The sequence below is a fragment of the Curcuma longa genome, chromosome 11 (genome assembly GCF_044706935.1).
Source record: "Curcuma longa cultivar G26 ecotype Majalengka, Jawa Barat chromosome 11, ITB_CL_G26_1.1, whole genome shotgun sequence".
Classification (NCBI taxonomy): domain Eukaryota; kingdom Viridiplantae; phylum Streptophyta; class Magnoliopsida; order Zingiberales; family Zingiberaceae; genus Curcuma; species Curcuma longa.
In genome coordinates this window covers 3,570,217-3,593,316 of record NC_133871.1, presented here as the reverse complement: position 1 = coordinate 3,593,316, position 23,100 = coordinate 3,570,217, and the positions used below count along the sequence as shown (strand labels likewise).

General features: G+C 37.0%; 2 protein-coding genes and 1 pseudogene across 2 annotated transcripts; 2 read left to right on the top strand and 1 right to left on the bottom strand.

Moving 5' to 3' along the window:
• The first annotated feature begins 388 nt into the window (after window positions 1-388).
• LOC141837789 (SH2 domain-containing protein A-like) lies at window positions 389-5,798 on the top strand. Its single transcript, XM_074725161.1, has 12 exons — window positions 389-610; window positions 1,343-1,534; window positions 2,495-2,692; window positions 2,776-2,868; window positions 3,164-3,241; window positions 3,324-3,491; window positions 3,742-4,080; window positions 4,214-4,482; window positions 4,597-4,759; window positions 4,836-5,179; window positions 5,275-5,340; window positions 5,413-5,798. The coding sequence occupies exons 1-12, from the start codon at window positions 410-412 to the stop codon at window positions 5,441-5,443; spliced, it is 2,142 nt and encodes a 713-aa protein (XP_074581262.1). The 5' UTR covers window positions 389-409; the 3' UTR covers window positions 5,444-5,798.
• Window positions 5,799-6,368: 570 nt separating this feature from the next.
• LOC141837791 (phragmoplastin DRP1E-like) lies at window positions 6,369-22,930 on the top strand. The gene is made up of 15 exons (XM_074725162.1): window positions 6,369-6,554; window positions 6,615-6,678; window positions 6,780-6,887; window positions 16,853-16,954; window positions 18,870-18,920; window positions 19,007-19,068; window positions 19,943-20,033; window positions 20,122-20,186; window positions 20,289-20,483; window positions 20,550-20,669; window positions 20,760-20,830; window positions 21,700-21,925; window positions 22,021-22,071; window positions 22,156-22,524; window positions 22,631-22,930. Exons 1-15 carry the CDS (start codon window positions 6,414-6,416, stop codon window positions 22,757-22,759), a joined length of 1,845 nt encoding a protein of 614 aa, XP_074581263.1. The 5' UTR covers window positions 6,369-6,413; the 3' UTR covers window positions 22,760-22,930.
• Window positions 11,517-14,701, bottom strand: LOC141837790 (uncharacterized; annotated as a pseudogene).
• Window positions 22,931-23,100: the final 170 nt, after the last annotated feature.

The window sequence follows — 23,100 nt, the reverse complement described above, 5'->3', positions numbered from 1 at the left end:
AACGAGTTTGCAGAAGAACGCCCGTCAAATTTTCGTTAATAAGGAAAGCGATTTATTTATTTTAATGGCCGTCCGATGAGATGGAGTCTGTGCTTGCGATTTTAACGGACGAGATCTGCTCGTTTCCCTTTCCCATCCGGGTCAACAAAACCCGTCGAACCGCTAATTATCTGCCGTCGGATAAGATCACGGCGGGGCTCGATGTCGAATTTTAACGGCCACGATCACTCCTCATCTTCGCCTTTCCCTCCACCGACCAGCGCGCCGGCTCAGTGGAGAAGCAGCGCAGACCGTTAACTAACACTCGCTATTAATAAAGAACAAGTAGCGCCCACCGCCACCGAAATAAAACGAAACGCCTTCCGAACCCAACCCCCAAATCCCAAAAACCCTCGGCGATCGATCAGCCATGGCGGACGGCGAGCAATGCGGCGAAGAGGAGTACTCCAAGCTCAAGGACCTTAGGGTGCGCCTCGACCGAGTCTGCCAAGGCGGCGGGCAAGGAGGCGAGAGCAGCGGCGGCGGCGGCGGCGCCGGGGTTGGGTTCACTCTGTGCTTCTGGATTTATCTCTCCGGGTCGGCGCGTCCGTCTTCTGTCGTACTTAAGCAGGTATATGGTTCTTACCGTCTTCTCTTCTTGTTCTGGATGGTCTCTTTTGGGTTGCTCTGAGCTTTAGGCTGTTCGAATTTCGTCGATGCTCGGACAGGGTGAAATTCTCAGTTTTTTTAAGCATGTGGGTTTCTTCTTAAGTTTCCACGGGAGAAGGATGTTTTTTTTTTTAGTTTTACTCTGATGCATGAGTGGTGGCTGATAAGGGAAAACCTTCATTACCTTTTCCTATCTTTATGTTTCATTTTGAAGAAACTATAGGAAATTTCATTATTTCTGCTCTGTACGCAAGTTAAATATCTTTATTTTTTCTAGATTATTAAAATATTCGACTGAATTATATTTGTCTACGAAGCTACATGCTAGAGAATTCAGATTCCAATCTCTTGATGATTACTACTGTGCCATTCTAGAACTTGTGTATGATTTTGCTTTGCAAACAGTTCTGTACCTGTTGCCGCACCTTTTACATAAAATCAGATGTAATTATATAAAATTCTTTCCTTGTTGAAGTTTTGAAAGATAAATTTGAGTTGTAGTTCCACAGAATGTAGGTGCAGTAAATTGAGCAACTTATAAATTGTTTAGAATTTTAGAATGCAGGCACCATTCACGCTTGAAAATGAGTTTGATTAGCTAAATGCGATCTTAGCATGTAAAGTGTCTTAGAAGAATTCATTTGTTCTTAGAACCTAAGTTGTGTTGCTGTATGCACTTTTCTTAATATTGCAGAAGAAGTCCGAAAGTGAAGATGAAATTCCCTTTATTGTTCTGAATGAGGAGAATAAATTGGTTCTTCTTCCTTTGGTGCTGATACACAAAGAAGCACCATCTTCTGAGCATCCATTTCCATGGACTGACATCCTGCATGCCACTTCTGAAATAGATTGCCCATTGGAGAAATGGTTTCATGTTGGATGTCAGGTATCAATTACTGCAAATTTTAGTTACATTTCAGAGTGTTCTCAAGTGAGATTTTTTTTCTCTATGCATTTATCATTTATTACCTTGAATGATTTTGGTGACTTGATTTGCTTATTATCCTTTGTAGTCCTTCGTCACTAATATAAGATGGCAAATTCGAGAATGGCCAAGTTCAATGGTGTCTTCACTTGAACGATTTGTTTTTTTGTACCAAATCATTTTCTACTTTTCCATTTTCACATTTTACCAAGAAATATCATAAGTCTGCCTACTGTATCTTCTTGAGTCAATCTGCAACAAGAAGGCTCAGGCTTATTGTTGGTGGCTGAATGTTCATGATCTATTTTTTGGAGCTCCTTTCTTTTCCAATATTTCTTGCACCTTTTATTCACTTCTCTTTCACTGTGATTTAACATGCTTACTCTCTTTCGTCTGATTAAATGATTTTTGTTTAAATAAATGAATCACGAATATTGTGTTTTATGAAATTAAGCAAATATCAGGAAAATTTTTAAACTAATTCATCATGTATAAATATCTTTGGGAAGGGTGATGGTCCATCCACAAGTGTTCCAAATACTTGATATAGGCCATGTATAGTTTAATTGTCATCTATTTTCTATTTAACTTTTCAAGTTAACCATCTCTTTGGAGCAATGCTATTCAAGGATCGTATTAACTTCTTGTTGATTCCATTTAACGGCTTTGGAATTGAAAGGTTCCTTAGAGTTTAAAACCATCCCTTTAAGCCTCCATCATGCTTGATTATTGCTGGAGTTTGTCCGCAGGAAAGAATTTTGAGCAAAAATTTGCTTATATATTCTGTTTGGTTTCTTTCTGCAATATATTAATGTAATTTGTTTTCCACATGAATATGTGGAAGGGCTTTCCATGTGGATTATCACTTATATTTGATGCAAGATATTTCTATTGAAATATTCCTGAACATGCTTATCTCAGGTAGCTGAAAAGTATATACACCTTTATGTCGATGGAAAATTGGTTGGGGAGAAGTCTTTGTCCCCTTTATCTAACAAGCCATGCCAAGATGATATTAAGCAAATAACGCTAATTGGTAATGATGGAAATCTTGGGGGTTATACGTATCAAGTTCAGATTTTGCCTATGACAGCATCAATATCAGACCAGTTTGTTAAGGTGTGCACTTGCTTTTATAATGTTTAGAGCGAACCATTATGGCTGTTTTTAACTAGCATATATAATGATTTATTTAATGACAGAGTCCTCCAGTTAAATTGTCTCTTGATAATTCTGGCATTTTGGATGGAGTTGAAGAAGGAGGTGATGGTGTTTGGAGCATAGTTGGTGGCAAGGTCAGGGTTCATCATCTTAATAAAGTTGCAATTATTTACAGTTTATATTTCAGTTTAATCTTAAGAACAAGCAGCAAAGAATTCAGTTAGGTCTAAATTCGAAAGATTTGAATTTGATGTCTTTAACCAGATAAAGTAAGAAGTTAAAGTGATCAATTTCTTCTAGCTAGGAAGGTAAATAATTGCAGCTTTAGATGGGAGATAATTGTGTCAACTCTTAATCCTTCTAAAACTCACTGCACAATATCTATGTAGCTTAATTCTTCTTTTAAAATTGAAGTTTTCATGAATGTAGGCCTCTTGTCGAAGGAACTTTTCTTTGGAAGTTGTTCTCTTAGATGCCTTTGGTCAATCAGTTCACAAGGATATGGATGTAATATCACTGCTCTACCTTTTTACGCATTGCCACTTCAAGTTTATATTTATCATGATTTCTTATTTGCCTGCTTTTTCAGGTAACTGCCTCACTTTTATATGCTGACAATGGATCTCCTGTTGAAAAAACAAGAGATGATGCTGAATCCCCACTGTTACTAAGTTGTGATGGACTTGAATACCCTTCTACTGATAGGCCAGTAATGCTTCTACGTAGCCGTGCTACATTTAAGCTGAAAATATCTCAGGTAGCTATTGAATTAGCTTATGTTTTTCTTGATATTAATTATTAAGGGATATTAAATAAATAAGAAGTCCTCTGTAGTTTTTGCTAATGCTATTAAATTCCCTCGGTGATCCTGGATATCTTAAAGTATCACTTTGGTTCCTAACATCATTAGTGTTATACCCATGTCATGATGATTATTCTGTATTTTTTTACTTGAGATGCAAAGCTGAGTTTAACTGATGGTTTCTTGCAACTTTTTCCTGGTTCAGCTATCATCAAAATGTGACAATAGGCTCTTCCGTGTTTGTTTCCGCACATCACATTCTCAGAGACCTCCTTTCTTTGAAGCATATTCTTGTCCAATCCGCTGTATCTCAAGGAATCGCACCTTCAAGACAGTGGGGTTTGTGAAAAGATCAGTTCCAACAACAGCGAATGAAATTCAATCATTGAAGGCTAGTGATGGATTACAAGCAATTCGTGATGTCTATGGAAATGGTCACATAAAATCTTCAAACCAATCTTGCTCAAAATTTAGTCCACCATCAAAGCGTTGTAAAGCAGATGGTTATAGATCAACGGGGGAATTAACTGCTAATGAGACCTTGGTACGGGTAACTATGGTTCTTCTACCAACATGTATTACAAATAACCTATTTAGTCATTGTCAATGACTTATTTATTGAAAATGCATAATCCTGACTGAAATTTGAGCAATGCTATTTTCTGTGCATGAAAAAGACACTCAGGAAAAGCCAAAATGGAAGAATGAATAGTTGTGAAGGAACAGATAGTGGACCATCAGATTCTGACAGCACTGATCTTAAAGACTCTGAAGCCAGATGGAATGTCGATTCAATTATCTCAGATGTTACAACATTTAGATACTGTTTGGAAGGCACATTTGAGCGATCAGTTCTACTTAAAGATTTGGTGGCTTCCTTGTGCAATGAAGAAATGGCACATTTTGCAGAGCAGGTTTGTCTATACAGTGGATGCTCTCATCACAGGTGAGCATTTACTAAAGATAAGGAATTTCCAATGTAGATACTTATTGTCAGATCAGTAACTGAATTCAAAAGTAAAATTTCCTTTTCTAATTTGGTTGTGCTTGGTAATAACAGAAGTCAAATATTAATTTCAAAGCAATTGCTTCAAGAAGGGGATGATTCCTGGAACACCATCTCCCAGAACAAGCAACATGCCCTCTGGATCAGCACAATTCCTGAGCTCAATAAGCGATTCACAAGCATCGCCAATTCTGCCAGCAGGCCCTTGTCAGCGCAGGTTCCTTGAGTATCTTATTTCTCTCTTAACAGTTTATTTCCATTTAACAGCGATTTATTTGTCAAACTGTACTTAGGACCTTGAGACTTTGCATGGAATTGCTGGATGTGGTGATCATTTGGGCCGGGAAGAGTTTGATAGAATCTGGCATTGGTTGTATCCCGTAGCTTTTACTTTGTCCAAAGAATGGGTCAACAAAATATGGCGATGCCAATCACCAAAATGGATAGAAGGATTTATTACAAGGGAAGAAGCAGAAGCAGCAGTTAAAGGTCCTGAAGGATTACACAAGGCAGGAACTTTTGTACTCCGATTTCCCACTTCTCGCAGCTGGCCTCACCCTGATGCTGGCAGTCTAGTTGTTACTTACCTTGGCACAGATTTGGTCATTCATCATAAACTTCTTTCTCTTGATCACAGGTGCGATTTAATCCAAACTTTGCTTTATATATCTCGTTTGGTTTCTTTATTCTTTTAACATTACCTTATCCGTCGCAAGCTTTCAATGTTTACAGGGTTTGGGATTCAAGATTACTGCAAGACATGCTGTTGGAAGAGCCTGAACTCTCACAACTGGGAAGGCAAGTATTCTCACACTGCCTGAAAACTGAATCTACTCGGTCCTTTGTTGATCAAATCTAATTATCAAACAGGGTTACTCGACAAAGGAATGCTTGTGACTGAGGGTAAAAATACGAGATGAATGTCTATCTTGGCCATGAAGCATGTGTTTTATGGTGCCATGGTGCCCATGCAGTCGATGAAGACATGCACCCTCCTGTCTGATGCATTGGATGTTCGACTGACCTGCAGCTCCAAGTTTTTCCATCTTTGCAATGTTGTAAGAATTGAAGGAGCTCGGAAGAGAGTCATGAGTTGGAACAGCGTAAGTTGAGTCGATCGTAATATTGAATTTAGGATAGTCTTATTTTCTTCCGTAGATACCTGCTCTCCCTTGTGGCAGCTTCATGCGGTTTGTAACATTCATTCTTCAGTGAGTTCGAGGCAAAATGCACTAAATTTTTGTTGCATTTATTTTAAAGAGGAAATTTCAATCTCTTTTACCTTTCTTTAAGATTTTGACATGAAATATTAGTTTTTTTTTTATAAAATTAAAAAAAATGTGTCCTCATTATTTATATATCCAGATAATGTTGTTCATTTTTTTATTTTATTATTTTAATCGTGTTTTAATGGATCAGGCTCACTCGTTACTCAGTCACGAGCGGGCCTCCCAAATGGGCCGAGTTAAGTCACGACGAGTGCGTCACCACTCGGAATCACTGCGTGAATGCCACGTAGCAAAAAAGCCAAAACCCAAGCCCTCCGCGTTACAACTTGTTTCACGACTCGTCCTTATATTCTCGTGCTGCGTAGCTGCGAGTTTGAAATCTTTTGAAATCGAAGCCACAGAACGGATCCATAAAACGACGTCAAGCGGGCTCACCAGTCGTGACTTTCCACAATTACCCCTAATTTAACCGTGCGTATCGAGAAAACGCAGGGGCATAACAAGTAAAATGTATAAGTCACCGGTCACCGGTCACCGGCCTTGCTACAAATAGTAAGGCACACTCCTCGCCCGTTACTTACCGTTCTCAGCTCTCATTCTTTCCTTTTCTTGAGTTCGAATTTGGGGTTTAGGGTTTCAGCGATGACGACGATGGAGAGCTTGATCGGCCTGGTGAATCGTATTCAGAGGGCGTGCACGGTGCTTGGGGACTACGGCGGCGCCGACGGCGCTCTGCCGACTCTGTGGGAGGCGCTCCCCTCCGTCGCCGTCGTCGGCGGACAGGTCTTCCTCCGATCTCACTTTCCTTGATATGCAGCTTGTTTGATGTGTTCCCGGTCGCAGAGCTCCGGAAAATCGTCGGTTTTGGAGAGCGTCGTTGGGCGAGATTTCTTGCCGCGTGGTTCTGGTAGGGTTACTCTGAAATCGACTGGTTTTGGATGACTGCCATTGTCTTATTTGAGTCTAGTTGAAAAAGTCTTTTTCTCACTCCCTGTGTGATTTTTTAAGGAATCGTGACGAGAAGACCGCTGGTACTGCAACTTCACAAGACAGAGGAGGGGAAACCAGAATATGCTGAGTTTCTTCACTTGCCAAAGAGAATATTCACCGATTTCTGTATGTTATCGTTGTATTTTTTTTCTTCGCATTTTCAGAAAAATATTATATTTTCTCTCGACTAGCTGCTTACATGGTAGTTGATTGCTTCAGTCTTGCGTCTCCCTTGACATGGAAATAAATAGGAAATTATGGACTTAATATACATATGTGCAAGTGTGTATGTGTGTGTGTGTTGATGTATTTGGGTTTATTTGAAACTATGAAGCTTTAATTCCCAATATCCTACGTTATGTTTCTTGCTCAGAGTCTCTTCTTTATTTATTTCAATGCGCTTGTTGGTTAATAAAGGAGTCTATATTATTAATTGCTCCTATCTAGTAAGATTTTGAAGCAAACAGCTCGTCTAGTCCAGGAATTTCCCCATGCCATGCAGAAATCGTCCTCTCTTTCTTGCTCATTTGTGTCAGCTGAAATAATCTAGGGAGTATTAGGGTATTTGTTAGTTAATTGTTATTGGACAAGTCAAATCACTACCAAAGTGGAACTCGTCCATACTAAATGGGCATAGTAAAAATTTTAATTGACATATTATAAGTTGATATTTTACTATACCTTTGGCAGCACTTATAACATCCATATTTGACAAATTGAAAATGACCTAATGTAAGTTTTATTTTTACTATACCTATGCCATCTATATTTGATGTCAAGGCAACTGTAACCCTGTTGAAAAATTGAATGGAATAAGATGTTGGAAGTCTAACTCCCCCTTCATAAGAGAGGTGGATGGAGACTCCATTGTACATGGGTTTTGTCCCACATTGGGTAGTTTATAACTTTGTGGTAGATTTATTATATGTCACAATCATTGATGTTGTGAACATATATATGGGGAGAGTCTCTCTCACACATGGCCTTGAGAGTCTCTCTCACACATGGCCTTGCAGGGGGCGCAAATTCAAGGCTTGGATTGCACTGGCCCAAAGGTGACTCGTGTGCGAGCATCACCTACGCGCGTCAAATGCCAAATTGGTCAGAATAAAATTTGCCCAAGCGAATCAACTTGTGTTTTACCACATGGACCTTCTTTTGCTAATTGCTTATGTGTGAAATGGATGCATTAATCGATGATTAATGGAGAATCTGTAATTGGGGAGTAAAACGCTAGTGTTCGAACTCGGCAAGTAATGGTGATAATGACCATTGAACGCTGTCATGGGTCTGAGCTTCTATATTAGGAGGCCGCAACCACAGGCAAAGGATACAATAAGAAAAAAATAGAAGCAAGAGTCATCCACCTTTATCCCCTTATCTTTTCTCAACCGTGCACCCCTTCGGTTGCTCTTCGTGATAGCATTCGGATACTAACTCGGTTCACCATGAACAACTAGTGCTTGGTTGTTGACATGATCTTCCCGTTGTATCCTAGAAACAATAGTCTATTGAACCTTTGTTTCCTTCTTTACTGGATTCGGATTCGATCTATGCCTATCCACCAGGATCGATCGACCGAACTACCTTGTTCGGTCGACCGAACCCTTTAAGTTCAGAGAATTTTATTTTTCTACAAAACAAAGTTAGTGCAAACACAAAGAAAATCCTACAAAATAGAGTTATCAATTGAATATCTCGTTGTTTGAGGCGACTGAAAACGTTCGGTCGTGTCAGCTTTCTCGGATTCCAAGTTTTATTAGTCGACTGATAAACTTTATCAATCGACCGATAAAGTGTTATAAAAGCGAACCAAGAGGCAGCCACCTTCTTATCTAAAAAACTCTTCTCCTCTCGTTTTCTAGTGTTGGAAATTGACTCTCCGAGTCCTTAGAAGCCTTCGAACATCCTCAAAATGCCTCAGTAACAATTATAAAATCCCTCTTTTATAATATCTTATTTCTTCTACTTATCCAATTACAAGTTTTTAGTAAAAAACATCGTGTTACACAAGATCAGGCTGTCCCATCTAATCCCAGTCAAGATCTTAAATTCCCTACTGAGCAACTAAAGCAATCATTTCATACCAAAATATTTCACGTAATAGGGACCAAATACTTAGACATGCAATTTTTTGCAACTTATTGCCCTGCCATCATGGAATCATTCAATTTTTATGCATTATAACAATTACTCGGTTGCATCGATTTTGTGAACCTTGATTTATGCTTAGAATTTTATCATAACCTTCAGCAAATCGATGAGTACACTTTTAAAACTAGAGTGACATATCCACATGAATTTAGGAAAAGACTATGCCATTTTATGCCTTTATGTTGATGACATACTTGTCATTGGGAGTAATGATAAGATAATCAAATCCACTAATATATGTTGAACTCAAGATTTGACATGAAAGACATGAGCTTAGTTGATGTGATTTTAGGAAATAAGATTTTTAGAATATTAGAACTTATTTTGAGACATCCCCGTTATGTGGATAAAATTTATGAGAAATTCACCAAGGATGATATTGCGTTGGCACGAGCTTCGATAGATACGAGTCAACATCTATTGAAAAATTATGGAGAGAGTATCTCTCAGATAGAGTACTTTAAAGTGATTGGATGTCTGATGTACTTGATGAGTTGTACACGATCAAACTTAGTCTATGCAGTGAGTAAACTGTGTAGATACACGAGTAATCCTGGTGTTGAATATCGAAAAGTGATACAAGGTAGCCTAGTCTTCCAAGTAGCTTAACCATCCCAAGTAACTCATCTTTCCTTGTTTGGTAACTTGAGATTATCCACTTTAGTCATCTTGACAGATAAGTCTGAAATTGATTTCTAATAATTTTAATTCAACAAATTCCCCTCTATCTCCGACAAAGATTATACTACCACACCTATATAAATAGATGAATTGGTGTAATATAAAGAAGAAACATTAATTCAATTAAGCTTTCTGCTCATTTATTGTGTTCCTTCCTTAGCATAGGTGATAATCCGATAAGAGTCTCTTCTCCATGGAGTTGAACATCCATGCAACAACTACAGTGTTGCATGCAAGCTCAGAGCCGATTTTGATTGTACAAGAGTCTTGGACGAAATTATAATTTTTAGATCCTAGATGAGGCAAACCAGAGAAGTCATGACCAAATTTAATTCTTATACCGTTTGATAAAGGATGAAATTTTAACCTTCCTAAATTTCATAATACAATCAATTTCATCTTTAAAAAAAACTCTAAGCTTATTTCTAAATGCAACTAAAACGAATTGTGTAATGAGATTATAACACTAAGAGCCTCCATAAGTTGGGACATTATCCAACTTGATACTGAATTACAACATGAACAAAGGAGTCTTATTTTTTATTCAAAGAATGCTTAGGGTGTTCATTCAACCACCACCATTTTGCTAATTAGATTCAACTGCCAAGAGTAGCAAATCTCCATAAATCAGACATTTAATCTCATGCTTTTTAATTTCTATATTGCAGCACGTACTGCAACTTCAGAAACAAGAATCATGAAATCTAATTCATTAGTGAAAACATTGATATCGCTTCTTGCAAAAGGAAGACAACTTCCTAAAAAAACAAAGAAGCAATCAAGGTCTTCGAGTAAATGGTTTCCAAGGAAGAAGCATCTGCATCCAACTTGAACAATCTTATCTGTTACATTCGGAGCTTAGACTGAGACCCGGAGTGGCAAAGTGATAACCCAACCTGAGCCATGATTTGATGTCCTCTTGGTTTAAGGAAGTGGCCACTTGAGGAGATGGAGTCATTTGGTATGGTGCTCTTGTATAGATCTTGAAAATTTTGAGTTTGGCCGATTAAACTAGCTGAAACAACCAACCACTTCTTGTGCATTTGCAGACAAGGATTACTTACTGATCCTTTCTTTTCTTGAGGAATCGTTGGAGCGAAACCTTTCTAGCAATAGGAAGATCTGCAGTTCAACAATAGAACATAGAGATCAGTAACTAATCATACTAAGTATACTATCATCTTGCATGAGATTTCAACAAAATATTAGTTTGGTGACATGGGCTGATGCACTACCAGAGAGATTAGGCCAAGATAAAAAAACACAGAATTGAGTAACTAACTTATTTAAAATGTTTTCGTAATGCATTTTTAGAGGCAAACTCATCAATGATAGCATCATATTCAATATTTTCCAAAATATTCTTTTCAATGCATAAAATTGCTAATCCATTTAGCCTATCTTGAGTCATTGTAGTCCGTAAATAAGATTTTATTAATTTTAATTTTGAAAAACTTCTTTCGGCAGATGCCACTGTTACGGGTATTGTCAATAATATCCTATAAGCAATCATCACATTTGGAAACATATCCATTTTTTTTAAAAACTCTAATATTTGAATGGAAGACCATTTTTTATTTGTTTCATAAGATTCACTTGGTAACATTACTTGTAAAACTTGTAGTTCTGAAAACATATATTTTGCATCAATATCAGAAGTGTCACCATTTCTTAAAGTATTTTCAAGGTTCACACAAGAATTCATCAATTCATCATCATCCAATGAAACTAATTTTGCAACATCATACAAGAACCCAAATATAGATTCAAAATATTGCAACTGTTCAAACCTACTTTTCAATTGCCCAAGAGCAATATCGACCACTAAAATAAAATAATCTACTCGAAAAGATTCTTCCGGTGATTGATTTTCCCTTTCAGTGTTTGCAATCTCATCAAAATGCCTCTTTCTATAAATTTTACATTTTGTAGAAAATACAGGTTCAATTTCCATATCAGATGCTATTTTTTTTTGCATCAACCATAGCAGAAGCAAAACCATTTTCTCTATATTTTTCAAAAAAGGAAACAAGACCAGACAATTGTTTTACAGCAACATCAAGATGCATATCTTCTGATTGTAATTTTTTACTAACTAAGTTAATTTTATACAAAATATCATGCCAAATAACAAGGCTTAATATAAATTCAAAACTTGAAAGTTCACCAGATGCTAAAGTTTCAGCGTCTCTACTTAATTTGTTGTCTTCACTTATTTCTGCTAATTTGAACAAAGCTTCTCTAATTTGGGAAGCTTGAGATAGTATTGCTTTAACTGTTTCAATATGACTTTCCCATCTTGTAGTTGACAATGATTTTAAAGTTAATCCATCAATATATTCAAGCAAAACATTCCATCTTTTTGTTGAATTAGAGAACACGGTGTACATACATTGACATGCTCCAAAAAATGATTTTGCTTTAGCACAAGAATTTGCCATGTCACAAACAACTAAGTTAAGAGAATGAGAACCACATGGCATGTAAAATGCTCTAGGATTAATATCAAGCAATCTCTTTTGCACACCTTGATTTTTGCCTTTCATATTAGATCCATTATCATAACCTTGCCCTCTCACATTATCAATATCAAGTTCTAAAGATTGTAAAACAACTTGTAATTCATTGAAAAGACCTAAACCAGTTGTATCTTCTACATTTAAAAATTCTAAGAAGTACTCTTCTATTTTAATTGGAGTGTCTGAAACATCTACACATCTTAATATGAGAGTCATTTGTTCTTTGTGACTTGCATCCGGTGTACAATCAAGAATTACTGAAAAATATTTTGCCTCTTTTACTTTTTTAATTATTGCATTCTTGACTTTGGAGGCTAGCATAGATATTAACTCATTTTGAATTTTATGACTAAGATAATGATAATGAATCTTTTTATCTTGAATAAGTCGAAAATGTTCTTGCATTATTGGATCAAAATCTGCAATCATTTCAAGTAGACCCAAAAAATTACCATTACCATCTTCATAAATTTTATCATGTGTACCACGAAATGCCAAATTATGTATAGCAAGACATTTGACAACAGCAACTATTCTTAGCATAACGTGTTTCCAATGTTTTGTATCTTTTTTAATTTGTTCTTGCATTTCCTTGTCAATTGTCAATGTTTTCTTTAATCTCATTTGTAGTTCAACAAAAGCTCTCAGATTAGTGAGGTGTTCAACACTATTTTCATGTTGTTTAAGCTTGTCACATAAATGTTTCCAGTCATTAACTCCTTCTCTTGCTAAATTACTTTTAGTGTGTATTACTTTAAACAACTTACAACAAATACAAAATACTTTGTCTAACTCCTTCGAGTACACTAACCATTTTCGATCACGAGTCTCACCATTTGGTAACATTTGAACATAGTAAATAGGAGAAAAGTGTCGAGATTCTTTATCTAAAGGAAATTTAAGAATATCTTCTCTTTTAGGACCTCTTTCCACAAGTAAATCTCTCATTTTTGTATCAAGATTATCCCAAACTCTTGGATCAAATATGTTCAAATCATATCTTGATGTCGAACATTGATATTCGTTTGTATGTCATCATCACAATAATTATCAATATCTTTAGCTTTGTCAATTTTAGTTTCATCTAAATCATTAAAATCTTTATTCTCTTTCGTTCTCATTTTCTACAAATTTCTCATTTTCATCACTTTCGTTTCTCACAAATTCTTCGTTTTCATCATTCTTGTTTTCAACAAAATCTTCATTTGCATTTGATTCATTAGTTAAAATTTGAACTAAATTTTCCGTTGTGTCATGTGATTCTTTACTAAAATATTTATTCAATGAACCTCTTAAGCTTTGGGTTATCTCTTCCTCTTTTTTCTTTTTTTGTCTTTTTTGATATTCAGATATTTGTTTCATGATGATAAATAATTATAAACAATAAGCAATAAGCAATAAAATAAGCAAAGAACAATAAAACCTGATATGAAGGGGCACTTTCGCGGCGTATAGAATTGGAGAAGCAACTGAGGCTTGGGGACCTTCACTGCTTCACAAAGGTATCTCTTCAGTCAAAATTTGTGGACGATCTTTGAACTGTCAAAAGAAATAAAATCCTCAATGAAAGCATTTTAAACAATCATGATGATAGGTTAAACACTTATCTCAAAAGTTTGATGTATTAGGAAAATGATCAACACATTAATTGATGAGATGGTATTTTTTGGCATGAGGGATTTCAATCCTAGATATCTTAAACCAAAAGCTCTAGCTATTAGGAAAGTGATCAGCACATGAATTGATGAGATGGTGCTTTTTGCTATAGATTATTCAAAATTGACTAACCACTTATCTAAAAAGTCTGTGCTGTTAGGAAAGCGACTAAATTATATGTTTATAACCTTAGTGGAGGTATTTGATTTTTGAACTGCTAGAATGCATGCTTGTAAGTGGATGATTGTTTTGTACATCAAAAATAAAAGGCTGTGTCACAATCAACAAAACTTTATTTGTTGTCTCTAACTATAAGATAGATGATTATTTTTGGTTTAAGTAAAAGCTTAATTCCATTAGAACCATCACACTTTAACCTTGTTGTCAAGGTATTGATCTAATAAATACCTGTGCAGCTATAAGACGGGCAACAGTCTTTTTGCTCGACTCTTGAAGCTCACCGGCAATGAGAATTTCATCCAATATGTAGTATGCCTGCCCAATTCATAAGCAGAATAGCAGATAAGATATAAACAAGAAAATAAGAGATGGTTAAAGAAATCATCAAACAAATTACCTTATGAAAATTGAATATCAAATCAAGTTCGCAAACCTGAGAATAAGGAAACATAAAGTTTCATAATTTGATTTGTGAACAAAACCGTTCTGAGATGCAATCAACTAAACGAAATGATTGCTGTTGGCAAGAGCTTTCTGTAGAGGGTAAGTCATAGATGCATACTCTGGAGATTGAAGTGGGAGTAGTGGAGCTGGAACTTGGAAGAAACCAGCAGATCGGTCAATCTCGCTGACGGCGGTGCGGATGTGCGGAGGAGTACGCCGATCAGCTTTGGGCCTTTGGCGTCAACCCTAAACCCCAGCAAACGGCGGTGCAGAGCAGAGACGCAGATCGCCCAATCTGCTTGACGGCGCCGCGCCGGTGTAGATGTGCGAAAAGAGGGGGAGATCGGCTCGACGGTGCAGAGCAGAGACGCAGATCACCCAATCTGCTTGACGACGCCGGTGTAGATGTGCGAAAAGAGGGGGAGATCAGCTTTGGCGTCAACCCTAAACAGATCACCCTCGCTGATGGTGGTGCGGCGGTGCAGATGTGCGAAAGAAGGCTTCAGCTTTGGCGTCAACACGCAAACGGCGGTGCGGCGATGCGGATGTGCGAAAGAGAACCGAACAGTGGCATCAACCCTAAACCAGAATGAATATAAAAATTAACCCAAAATTTTTGGGCCCTGGGCCAGGGCCGGCCCTGTTGTTGTCAATGGCCACAATTCGTTATCTTCCTCTCACAACCTAAGGCTTTGATATCATATAGAATTTTGATAAATTTGGGAGAGAGAGAAAAACACATATAGATGAGTGTTTCGGTCAAATATCGTGGATGATCAAACCACCAGTTAACGAACTGTTGACGTGCACGCTCCTTAATGATAGTTGTCGGAAAAGACAAAGAGGCCTGAAAAGCACTTGAAAAGAGAGTTAGAATGACACCGGGGATGGATCCCGATAAGCCACTTCGACGCTCAAGTTAGGGTTTTGCGTGAGGAAGGAAATTAAAGACATGGGAAAATTAAGGTTTTGTGTGTGCATACCTGTGCCTATGAGTATGGGCAACCTTTTATAGAGTTAATTTCCAGAACATCAGCGTTCGTTTAGAAAATGTTCTGAAATATGCGTTCCAATTTAGAAAGGTTTTGAAGCATGTACTTCTGTTCCGATGTATCCGTTCCGATTGCCCATGTTTCCCAGGATATTTTTTTGGTTTTTCAAGAGAAACAGTCTTAGAGTTTCCTGATCTTGCAGGCAAACTGGTTCCATGGAGTCACCTGGGACCGAGACGGTGTCAGCGCAAGAAATCGAGGTCGGGACCTTAGGCTGGAGAGAGGTGAGGTTGACACATGAGGCCGAGCGGAATCCGAGGTTGAGACCTAAAGCTGGAAAGAGGTCGACACATGATGCCGAGCCGACTCCGAGGTCGGGACCTAAGGCTGGAAAGAGGTCGACACATGAGGTCGAGCCGACTTCGAGGTCGGGACCCAAGGTTGGGACTTGAGACTGAAAGGAGGTCAACACATGATGCCGGACTGACTCTGAAGTCGGGACTCGAGGTCGGGACCCAAGGTTGGAAAGAAGTCGACACATGAGGCTGAGCTGACTCCGAGGTCGAGACCCAAGGTTGGGACCTGAGGTTGGAAAGCGGTCGACATATGAGGCCGAGTTGACTTTGAGGTCGGGACCTGAGGCTTGAAAGAGGTCAACACATGAGGTCGAACAGACTCTGAGGTCGGGACGTAAGGTTGGAAAGAGGTCGATACATGAGGCCGAGCCGACTCCGAGGTCAGGACCCAAGGTCGGGACTTGAGGCTGGAAGGAGGTCGACCCATGAGGTTGAGGCTCAAAACCCAGTGGAGGCCAAGGTTAGGTCCCGAGGTTGAGGTTGTCAGCTAACCACCATTCGAACATTATCTAGTCCTTCCTGATCCTACTTAACAATTTTTCTTCCTTCTATTTTCAAACCCATGAGGTGGCCACAAGGTGACCACGTGGCTGTTCCGCGATTCCGCCGTATCAATGAGAAAGAATAAAATATATGAGATCAATTGTCATTTTTTTTTGAAGAAATCATTTTAAAAAATGAATTAATGCTTCTTATTTGCACTGCACTGATTCATTTGTTTATATAGAAATGACTGTTGCTTCAATCTCGAATATGACTGCATAGGTGCTGCTATTAGGTATAATAATCTATGCAATTTATATTTGTCAAATATGGCTGCTATAGGCAATGTCATAGATATAGTAAAATATCAACTTGTGCTATGCCAAATTACAACTTTTAATATGGTAGTAATTTGACTTGTTCTATAAGTGTTAATTATAGATGATATGCTTCTCCTTATTTGTTATAGTTTTCCAAGAAATAGTAGTTGTAATTTGTTCAATCAATCTTAGTACAAGTCGAGTGTTATTTGTTTTACACTACACTGGTAAATGTGTCCACTTTTCAGATCTGTATGAACATAAAAAAATTTATTAACACAGTTCTATTCTTTATTCTTTATGTAGCCCTTGTGCGAAAGGAAATTCAAGATGAAACAGACAGGCTAACAGGCAAAACCAAACAAATTTCTCCTGTTCCAATACATCTTAGCATTTATTCTCCCTTTGGTAAACATTTATATCTGTTACCTTTCATTTTAAGTTTATAGGTTCGTTTTACATTGATGAACTTGCCAATATTAGTAATTTAATGTGTTTGCACTACAATTTTGCTTTGATGAAAAATCATGTTATTTAGAGATTTTCTTCACTGTTATTAGTGATAGTGTGGAGACATTCTTTATTCTTAATGATGCATCCTTGTATGAGTAACGGTGCACATAGAAAAATAGTCAGCTCAATGTCTTGGGTGCCGTGGCCTGGAAAGTTGAGCTGGGAGGTCAACTTATTGCTGCATGGTAGTTCCTTGGTCCACTGTCAGTGGTATGATTGGTAGACAAAATGATGGCTGGATGAGGCACTTCCCTCAAAAGGCATAATGGTTCACCTAATGGGAAAGCAAAGGTCCAACCAGTAGGGAGCTAGGAACTTGGATGTTGAAGATTTTGGAGGCTGTTGGTTCACCTCCAGCTCATGTGGATGCAGGTAGTGTCCATGGTACAATCTTAAAAACTGAAGCAACTCTTTGTTGGAGTTCTTGCTCATTGACTAACAGGCTTCGATTTCAAACTTGGACTTTGTGTTGGACCTGCTGGAGGTCATTTTTAAGCTTTTCTTTTTGGTAAATGGCTTTAAATTAGAATAAGAAATGAATATATTAATTGGAAGGATATCATTTAGGTTGGGTTAGACATGTATAAAGAGGGCCCTGGATTCTTATTGTAATCTTGTTATGCTTTTTTGTGAAAACACCAGTTCTTGAATCTTTGCGGTTTGAACCACAAAGCATAGTTCTGTAAACCATTTTGCCTTTGTTTATCTTGATTGTGTAAATTGTCTTCTATTCTTTTTTTACTTTTTCAAATTGATTTCACTGAAGTACTATTTTGATGTTTTACATATATAGAAGTTCTACGATAAAATTCTATGAATTTTATTGTATGTATGAAGTATACACACGTGTATAATCCTAAAGTTATATTTGGTAGGGTGGATTGGTATGGGTATGGTTCAAATGGACAATTTGTGTGGAATGATCATTTCTTGGACAGGCTGAACATGTTAAACATGGTAGATTGGACGAAATGAGGATGCCAAACTAGCCAGATGGGTAAAAAGAGAATATTTCATTCCTCTTATCATACGTTTTCATTAAATGCAACCTAAAGAAATAAGGATCATTCCGCATATCATCCCATTCTCACTCCCATTCTAGTTTCAATTCCTTCTACCAATCATAGCATAAAACTAAAACACCAATGTGGGACTAAACCCACTAGAAATGCCCTAATAACTCCAACCCACCTAACAATCACAATATCAAGTTCATCCTACAATACAATTTGTAGAAATTCGACATAACGTAAGTAGGAAAGTTGTAATTGTCTTTTCCAACTGCTTTGTAGATAATTTTGGTATCAATGGGGATTACTTTAAAAAGAAAAAATAGATTTCATAGAGGAGGTTCTGAGGAAGACCTAAGAATATTTCTTTGAATGATGTTGCCTTAATTAGATGATTTTTTTTTTTTTTTTGCATAGCTAACAAAATGGGAAAGGATCCATTTACAGTGGGCCTTAATTTGGCCATTATGTTGTCTTGTCATTGTTACATGTCCTATCTATGGAATATTATCCCTTCTGTGTCGTCTTATTACGCATGCTCAGTTCTAGCTTTAGGGAGTTGTTATAGAGTGAAAAAAAAAATCCTTGTTTAAACTGTAACCTGTCCTGTATACAATGTATGCATTTGTTGTTTTTGTAATTCATTTTTGGTGCATCTCATAACAACTTTAGTCTTGATTTTCATTACACGCCTACACATTGCAGTACATTTATGCATTTTCATTGCTTTTATTTTATACATAATTTTTGGGCTAAAAAATTTCTTGTATCGATGATATTTTCTCCTTTGCTTTTGGCAGTTGTGAACCTAACACTTATTGATCTTCCTGGTCTAACAAAGGTTGCCGTAGGTATATCTGATGTTGACTTTTTTGCTGTGTTTTTAGGGAGACAAGTTTTTTGTTTTCATAATCTCAATTCATTCTATCTTTTGCAGAAGGGCAGCCTGATAACATTGTGCAAGAAATTGAAAATATGGTGCGATCATATGTTGAGAAGGTATTTTATGCCCATGGACGACTTTCAAAATGGCTCAACCAGATAGCGTGGCACAAACATGATCTCTAACTTGAATTGCCAAGATAAAATCTAGAAGTGTGTCGCAATATGACACTGATGAAAATGGGTCATAACACGAACAATTTATCAATAAAATTATTTTAAACATATTGTAGCAAAATTTTCATGTCAGATAATGTGAATCAGTTTATCAACTACTAATTTCTATCATTTGCATATTTTGCCTTCTTCATACATTAAATTCACCTTTAACACTCTTTTTTATGTTTCTTGTGTATGTGCATTGTGTTTTCTGATCCAAGAGGGACAACAGTGGGTTGGATATTCACATTTTTGGCCACTACCCAAATCCATACCCTTTTTAAATATCTGCTATTTGAACCCATTTAAATACATGATTTAGATAACAATTGGGTACCTGACTTAAATAGTAGGTAAATATGTGGGTACCATGCCGGCAATTTAAGCAAACCCTAACCAACCCGAACCTAGTTATAGAGCATAATTGAACCTGAGCCCAACGTAAATGGGTCTATCCGATTATCATTTATCCATTGTCATCCCTACATCATACGCTATCAATTGTGTTGTGCCCAATATTTGCCGCATTTGTTCCAAAACGTTGGTCATATTTACCTTTTTTCATTTCATAGTTCAGGAGTGCACTTGTTACTATTAGTCTTTCCTTTCTCTGTCATGGTATTGTAGAATTTCCTTATGCAGTATGATTTGATTTGGTTATCGTGATCTATTTACCCATGTGACTATTCTTATCTGGTTTGACTTTAACCTCTCCTCCATGTGAATATTTTTATTTCTGATTGTTCTCATCTTTACGTGTAATTTTTTGCAGCCAAACTGCATAATATTAGCTATTACCCCTGCCAATCAGGATATTGCAACCTCAGATGCCATCAAGCTTGCTAGGGAAGTTGATCCAACAGGTGCTAAAAGATGTTTGTGTTTCTTATTGATTGTAAAGCTAATATTGTGCAAAATTGGTAACAATAGATTTGTCTGAAATTTGGTCAGGTGAAAGAACGTTTGGGGTGCTAACAAAACTTGATTTGATGGATAAAGGAACTAATGCACTCGATGTATGTTTAATTTGTCAACATGCTCATTGGTTATTTTTTGTACAAACATGCTTGATATATATTCACGTGCTTGATTTGATATTGTGATTCTTTGTTGATCAGGTTCTTGAAGGAAAAGCCTATAAGCTTCAGCAACCTTGGGTTGGAATTGTCAATCGCTCTCAAGCAGATATCAATAAAAATGTTGATATGATTATTGCCAGGCGAAAAGAAAAGGAGTATTTTGCAAATAGTTTAGATTATTCACATTTAGCTAGTAAAATGGGTTCAGAATATCTTGCTAAACTTCTTTCAAAGGTATAACAGATTTGATTCTCTGCATTTTATCTCAAGTTTGAGAACTGACTTTAAAATTTGTTTCAGCATTTGGAATCTGTAATCAGGGCTCGAATTCCTAGCATTACATCTTTGATAAACAAAACCATTGATGAACTTGAATCAGAGATGGACCATCTTGGCAGACCTATTGCTGTGGATGCTGGGGTAGGTGTGCGATGGATGAGTTGATTTAAAGACTCATTTTTCTCAATTCTGTATGGTTCTATTGTTAAAATCTATTTCTTGCTTTGCCAGGCTCAATTGTACACTATATTGGAACTTTGCCGTGCATTTGATAAGATATTCAAGGAACATCTAGATGGAGGGTAAAGACCTGCTTTTATCTACTTGATTGCTCTATTATTAGCATCTTATTATACATGTGATTATATACTTGGATTTGATTTATGTTGTATATACATATTGATTGAGTATTGACATATTTTCATCAATTTGTCAATTCAAAGACCATGAGGGTAAGTTACATCACCCGATCAGATGGCAAAAATAATTTGTAATCGAGTTGAGTGTATTGTGTGTGATAGTTCGATTGCTATCATTTTTATGATTTTTACTTAAATTTCTTGAGTCCATTTGAGGTATGTAAGCTAATGTCAATAAATTCGGATTGTTGAAATTATGTTGCTTTTGAATATGTTGAAATAGAAATTAAACAAGAATATAGTAGGGGATCGAGTCTAATAATGTAGGAGGATCCATATAACTAAACCCATTTAGTGGGATAGAGGGATTGGTTGTTGTTATAGAAACTAAATTTCATATCAAAACCTAGCAAAACATTCCGGTTTCATCGTAACCTTGCTCACATTGTTTACAAGATTTGCTGATCACCTAAGAAACATACAACTATCCAAGCATTATTATTTGTATTTACCTTCTATTGGTTTGTTTTTAATGCTGGAAATGCTTTCAGTTGCATTTGGATCTGAATTATAGGATTCATATCAAACATCCATGAACTGACTTTCCTTTCATTGCACTATTACGCAAAACAAAGAGACAATTGTCACATGAGAAATTTACACTAGCCCATGTTTATTATCATAAAAATACCAGAGCATGTTGTTTATCCCTGTGCGTTTTGTCCCTTATCTTACTTTAATGTTTAAACTTGTGTGGTGTCGAACTCGATCTATATTATTTTGGACTCAATCTATATTATTATTTTGAACAGTCGCCCTGGTGGTGATCGAATCTATGGGGTATTTGATCATCAGCTCCCTGCTGCTTTGAGGAAGCTTCCATTTGATCGTCATCTTTCCCTACAAAATGTGAAGAAAGTGGTCTCAGAAGCAGATGGTTATCAACCACATCTGATTGCTCCTGAGCAAGGTTATCGCCGCTTGATTGAGAGTTCTTTGAATTTTTTCAGAGGTCCTGCCGAAGCATCAGTTGATGCTGTAAGATATTACGTCCCTTTATTATTATTATTTTTCCAATCATAACTACTTATTCAAGAACCTTTTTTAGCTGTCCTTGTTTGTTGTGACCACAGGTACATTTTGTTCTCAAGGATTTGGTACGCAAGTCCATTGGAGAGACACAGGTCGGTTACTGAAGTTAATGCCATCTCATTATTCTGATTCGTAATCCACTGAATTTTGATGCACATGCTATTTCTTTGTTGTAGGAGCTGAAAAGATTCCCTAGTCTCCAAGCTGAACTTGCTGCTGCTTGTTATCAAGCACTCGAAAGGTTCCGTGAAGACAGCCGAAAGACTGCGATCCGATTGGTTGACATGGAAGCATCCTATTTGACAGTTGACTTCTTCAGAAAGCTCCCACAGGATATCGATAAAACTGGGAATCCTTCCACTATAAGCGCTGACCGATACTCTGAAGGACACTTCAGGAGGATAGCCTCGAATGTATCCTCCTACATAGTAATGGTTTCTGAAATGCTCAAGAACACACTCCCGAAGGCTACAGTCCATTGTCAAGTCAGAGAAGCCAAACGCTCTTTGCTCAACCACTTCTACACCCAAATAGGAAGAAAAGAGGTCCTTTATCTAGTTTTAATTTAATTTATGCTGTGGAAGTATTTTTACATGGTAGTTTTATGTATTGATTTTCTTTCCAAATCTATTAAATTTTCTCCTGATGCAGGGAAAGCAGCTATCCCAGCTGTTGGATGAAGATCCTGCTCTAATGGAGCGCAGAGTGCAGTGTGCCAAGAGGCTGGAGCTATACAAAAATGCAAGAGATGAAATTGAGGCAGTATCTTGGGCTAGATAAAGTTTAGGCTTTAGTTTATCGATGTCAGTTAATATCTTTAGTTCTTTGTATGACTTTTCTGGTGCATCATCTCCTTCTCATTTGCAAATTAAGATCTTTCCTGTTGGCTTGTCTGTATAGTTTTTTCATTGTAAGATTATGTTTGTTTGGCAGCCCAAATATTTTAATTAATCCTTTGATCCATTTTATGGAAATAGTTTAAAATATAATTCAGAGGAAAATGTTCTCCAGAATTTTAAGATTATTAAAGTGTCTGGAAATTTTTATAATTTTATTCTTCAATTTTCATTTGTTACTTCGACCCGGTTCGTTTCGATTTCTCTCCTTTAACAAACCCTCGA

Bases quoted from the DNA above. Each gene is read 5' to 3' on its own strand.
- LOC141837789 (XM_074725161.1), top strand. From the start codon at position 410: ATGGCGGACGGCGAGCAATGCGGCGAAGAGGAGTACTCCAAGCTCAAG. The intron at 4,483-4,596 runs GTGAGCATTTAC...TGGTAATAACAG, and splicing joins AGTGGATGCTCTCATCACAG to AAGTCAAATATTAATTTCAA. The intron at 4,760-4,835 runs GTTCCTTGAGTA...AACTGTACTTAG, and splicing joins GCAGGCCCTTGTCAGCGCAG to GACCTTGAGACTTTGCATGG.
- LOC141837791 (XM_074725162.1), top strand. From the start codon at position 6,414: ATGACGACGATGGAGAGCTTGATCGGCCTGGTGAATCGTATTCAGAGG. The intron at 19,069-19,942 runs GTATTTTATGCC...AATTTTTTGCAG, and splicing joins TGCGATCATATGTTGAGAAG to CCAAACTGCATAATATTAGC. The intron at 20,484-20,549 runs GTATAACAGATT...AATTTGTTTCAG, and splicing joins TTGCTAAACTTCTTTCAAAG to CATTTGGAATCTGTAATCAG.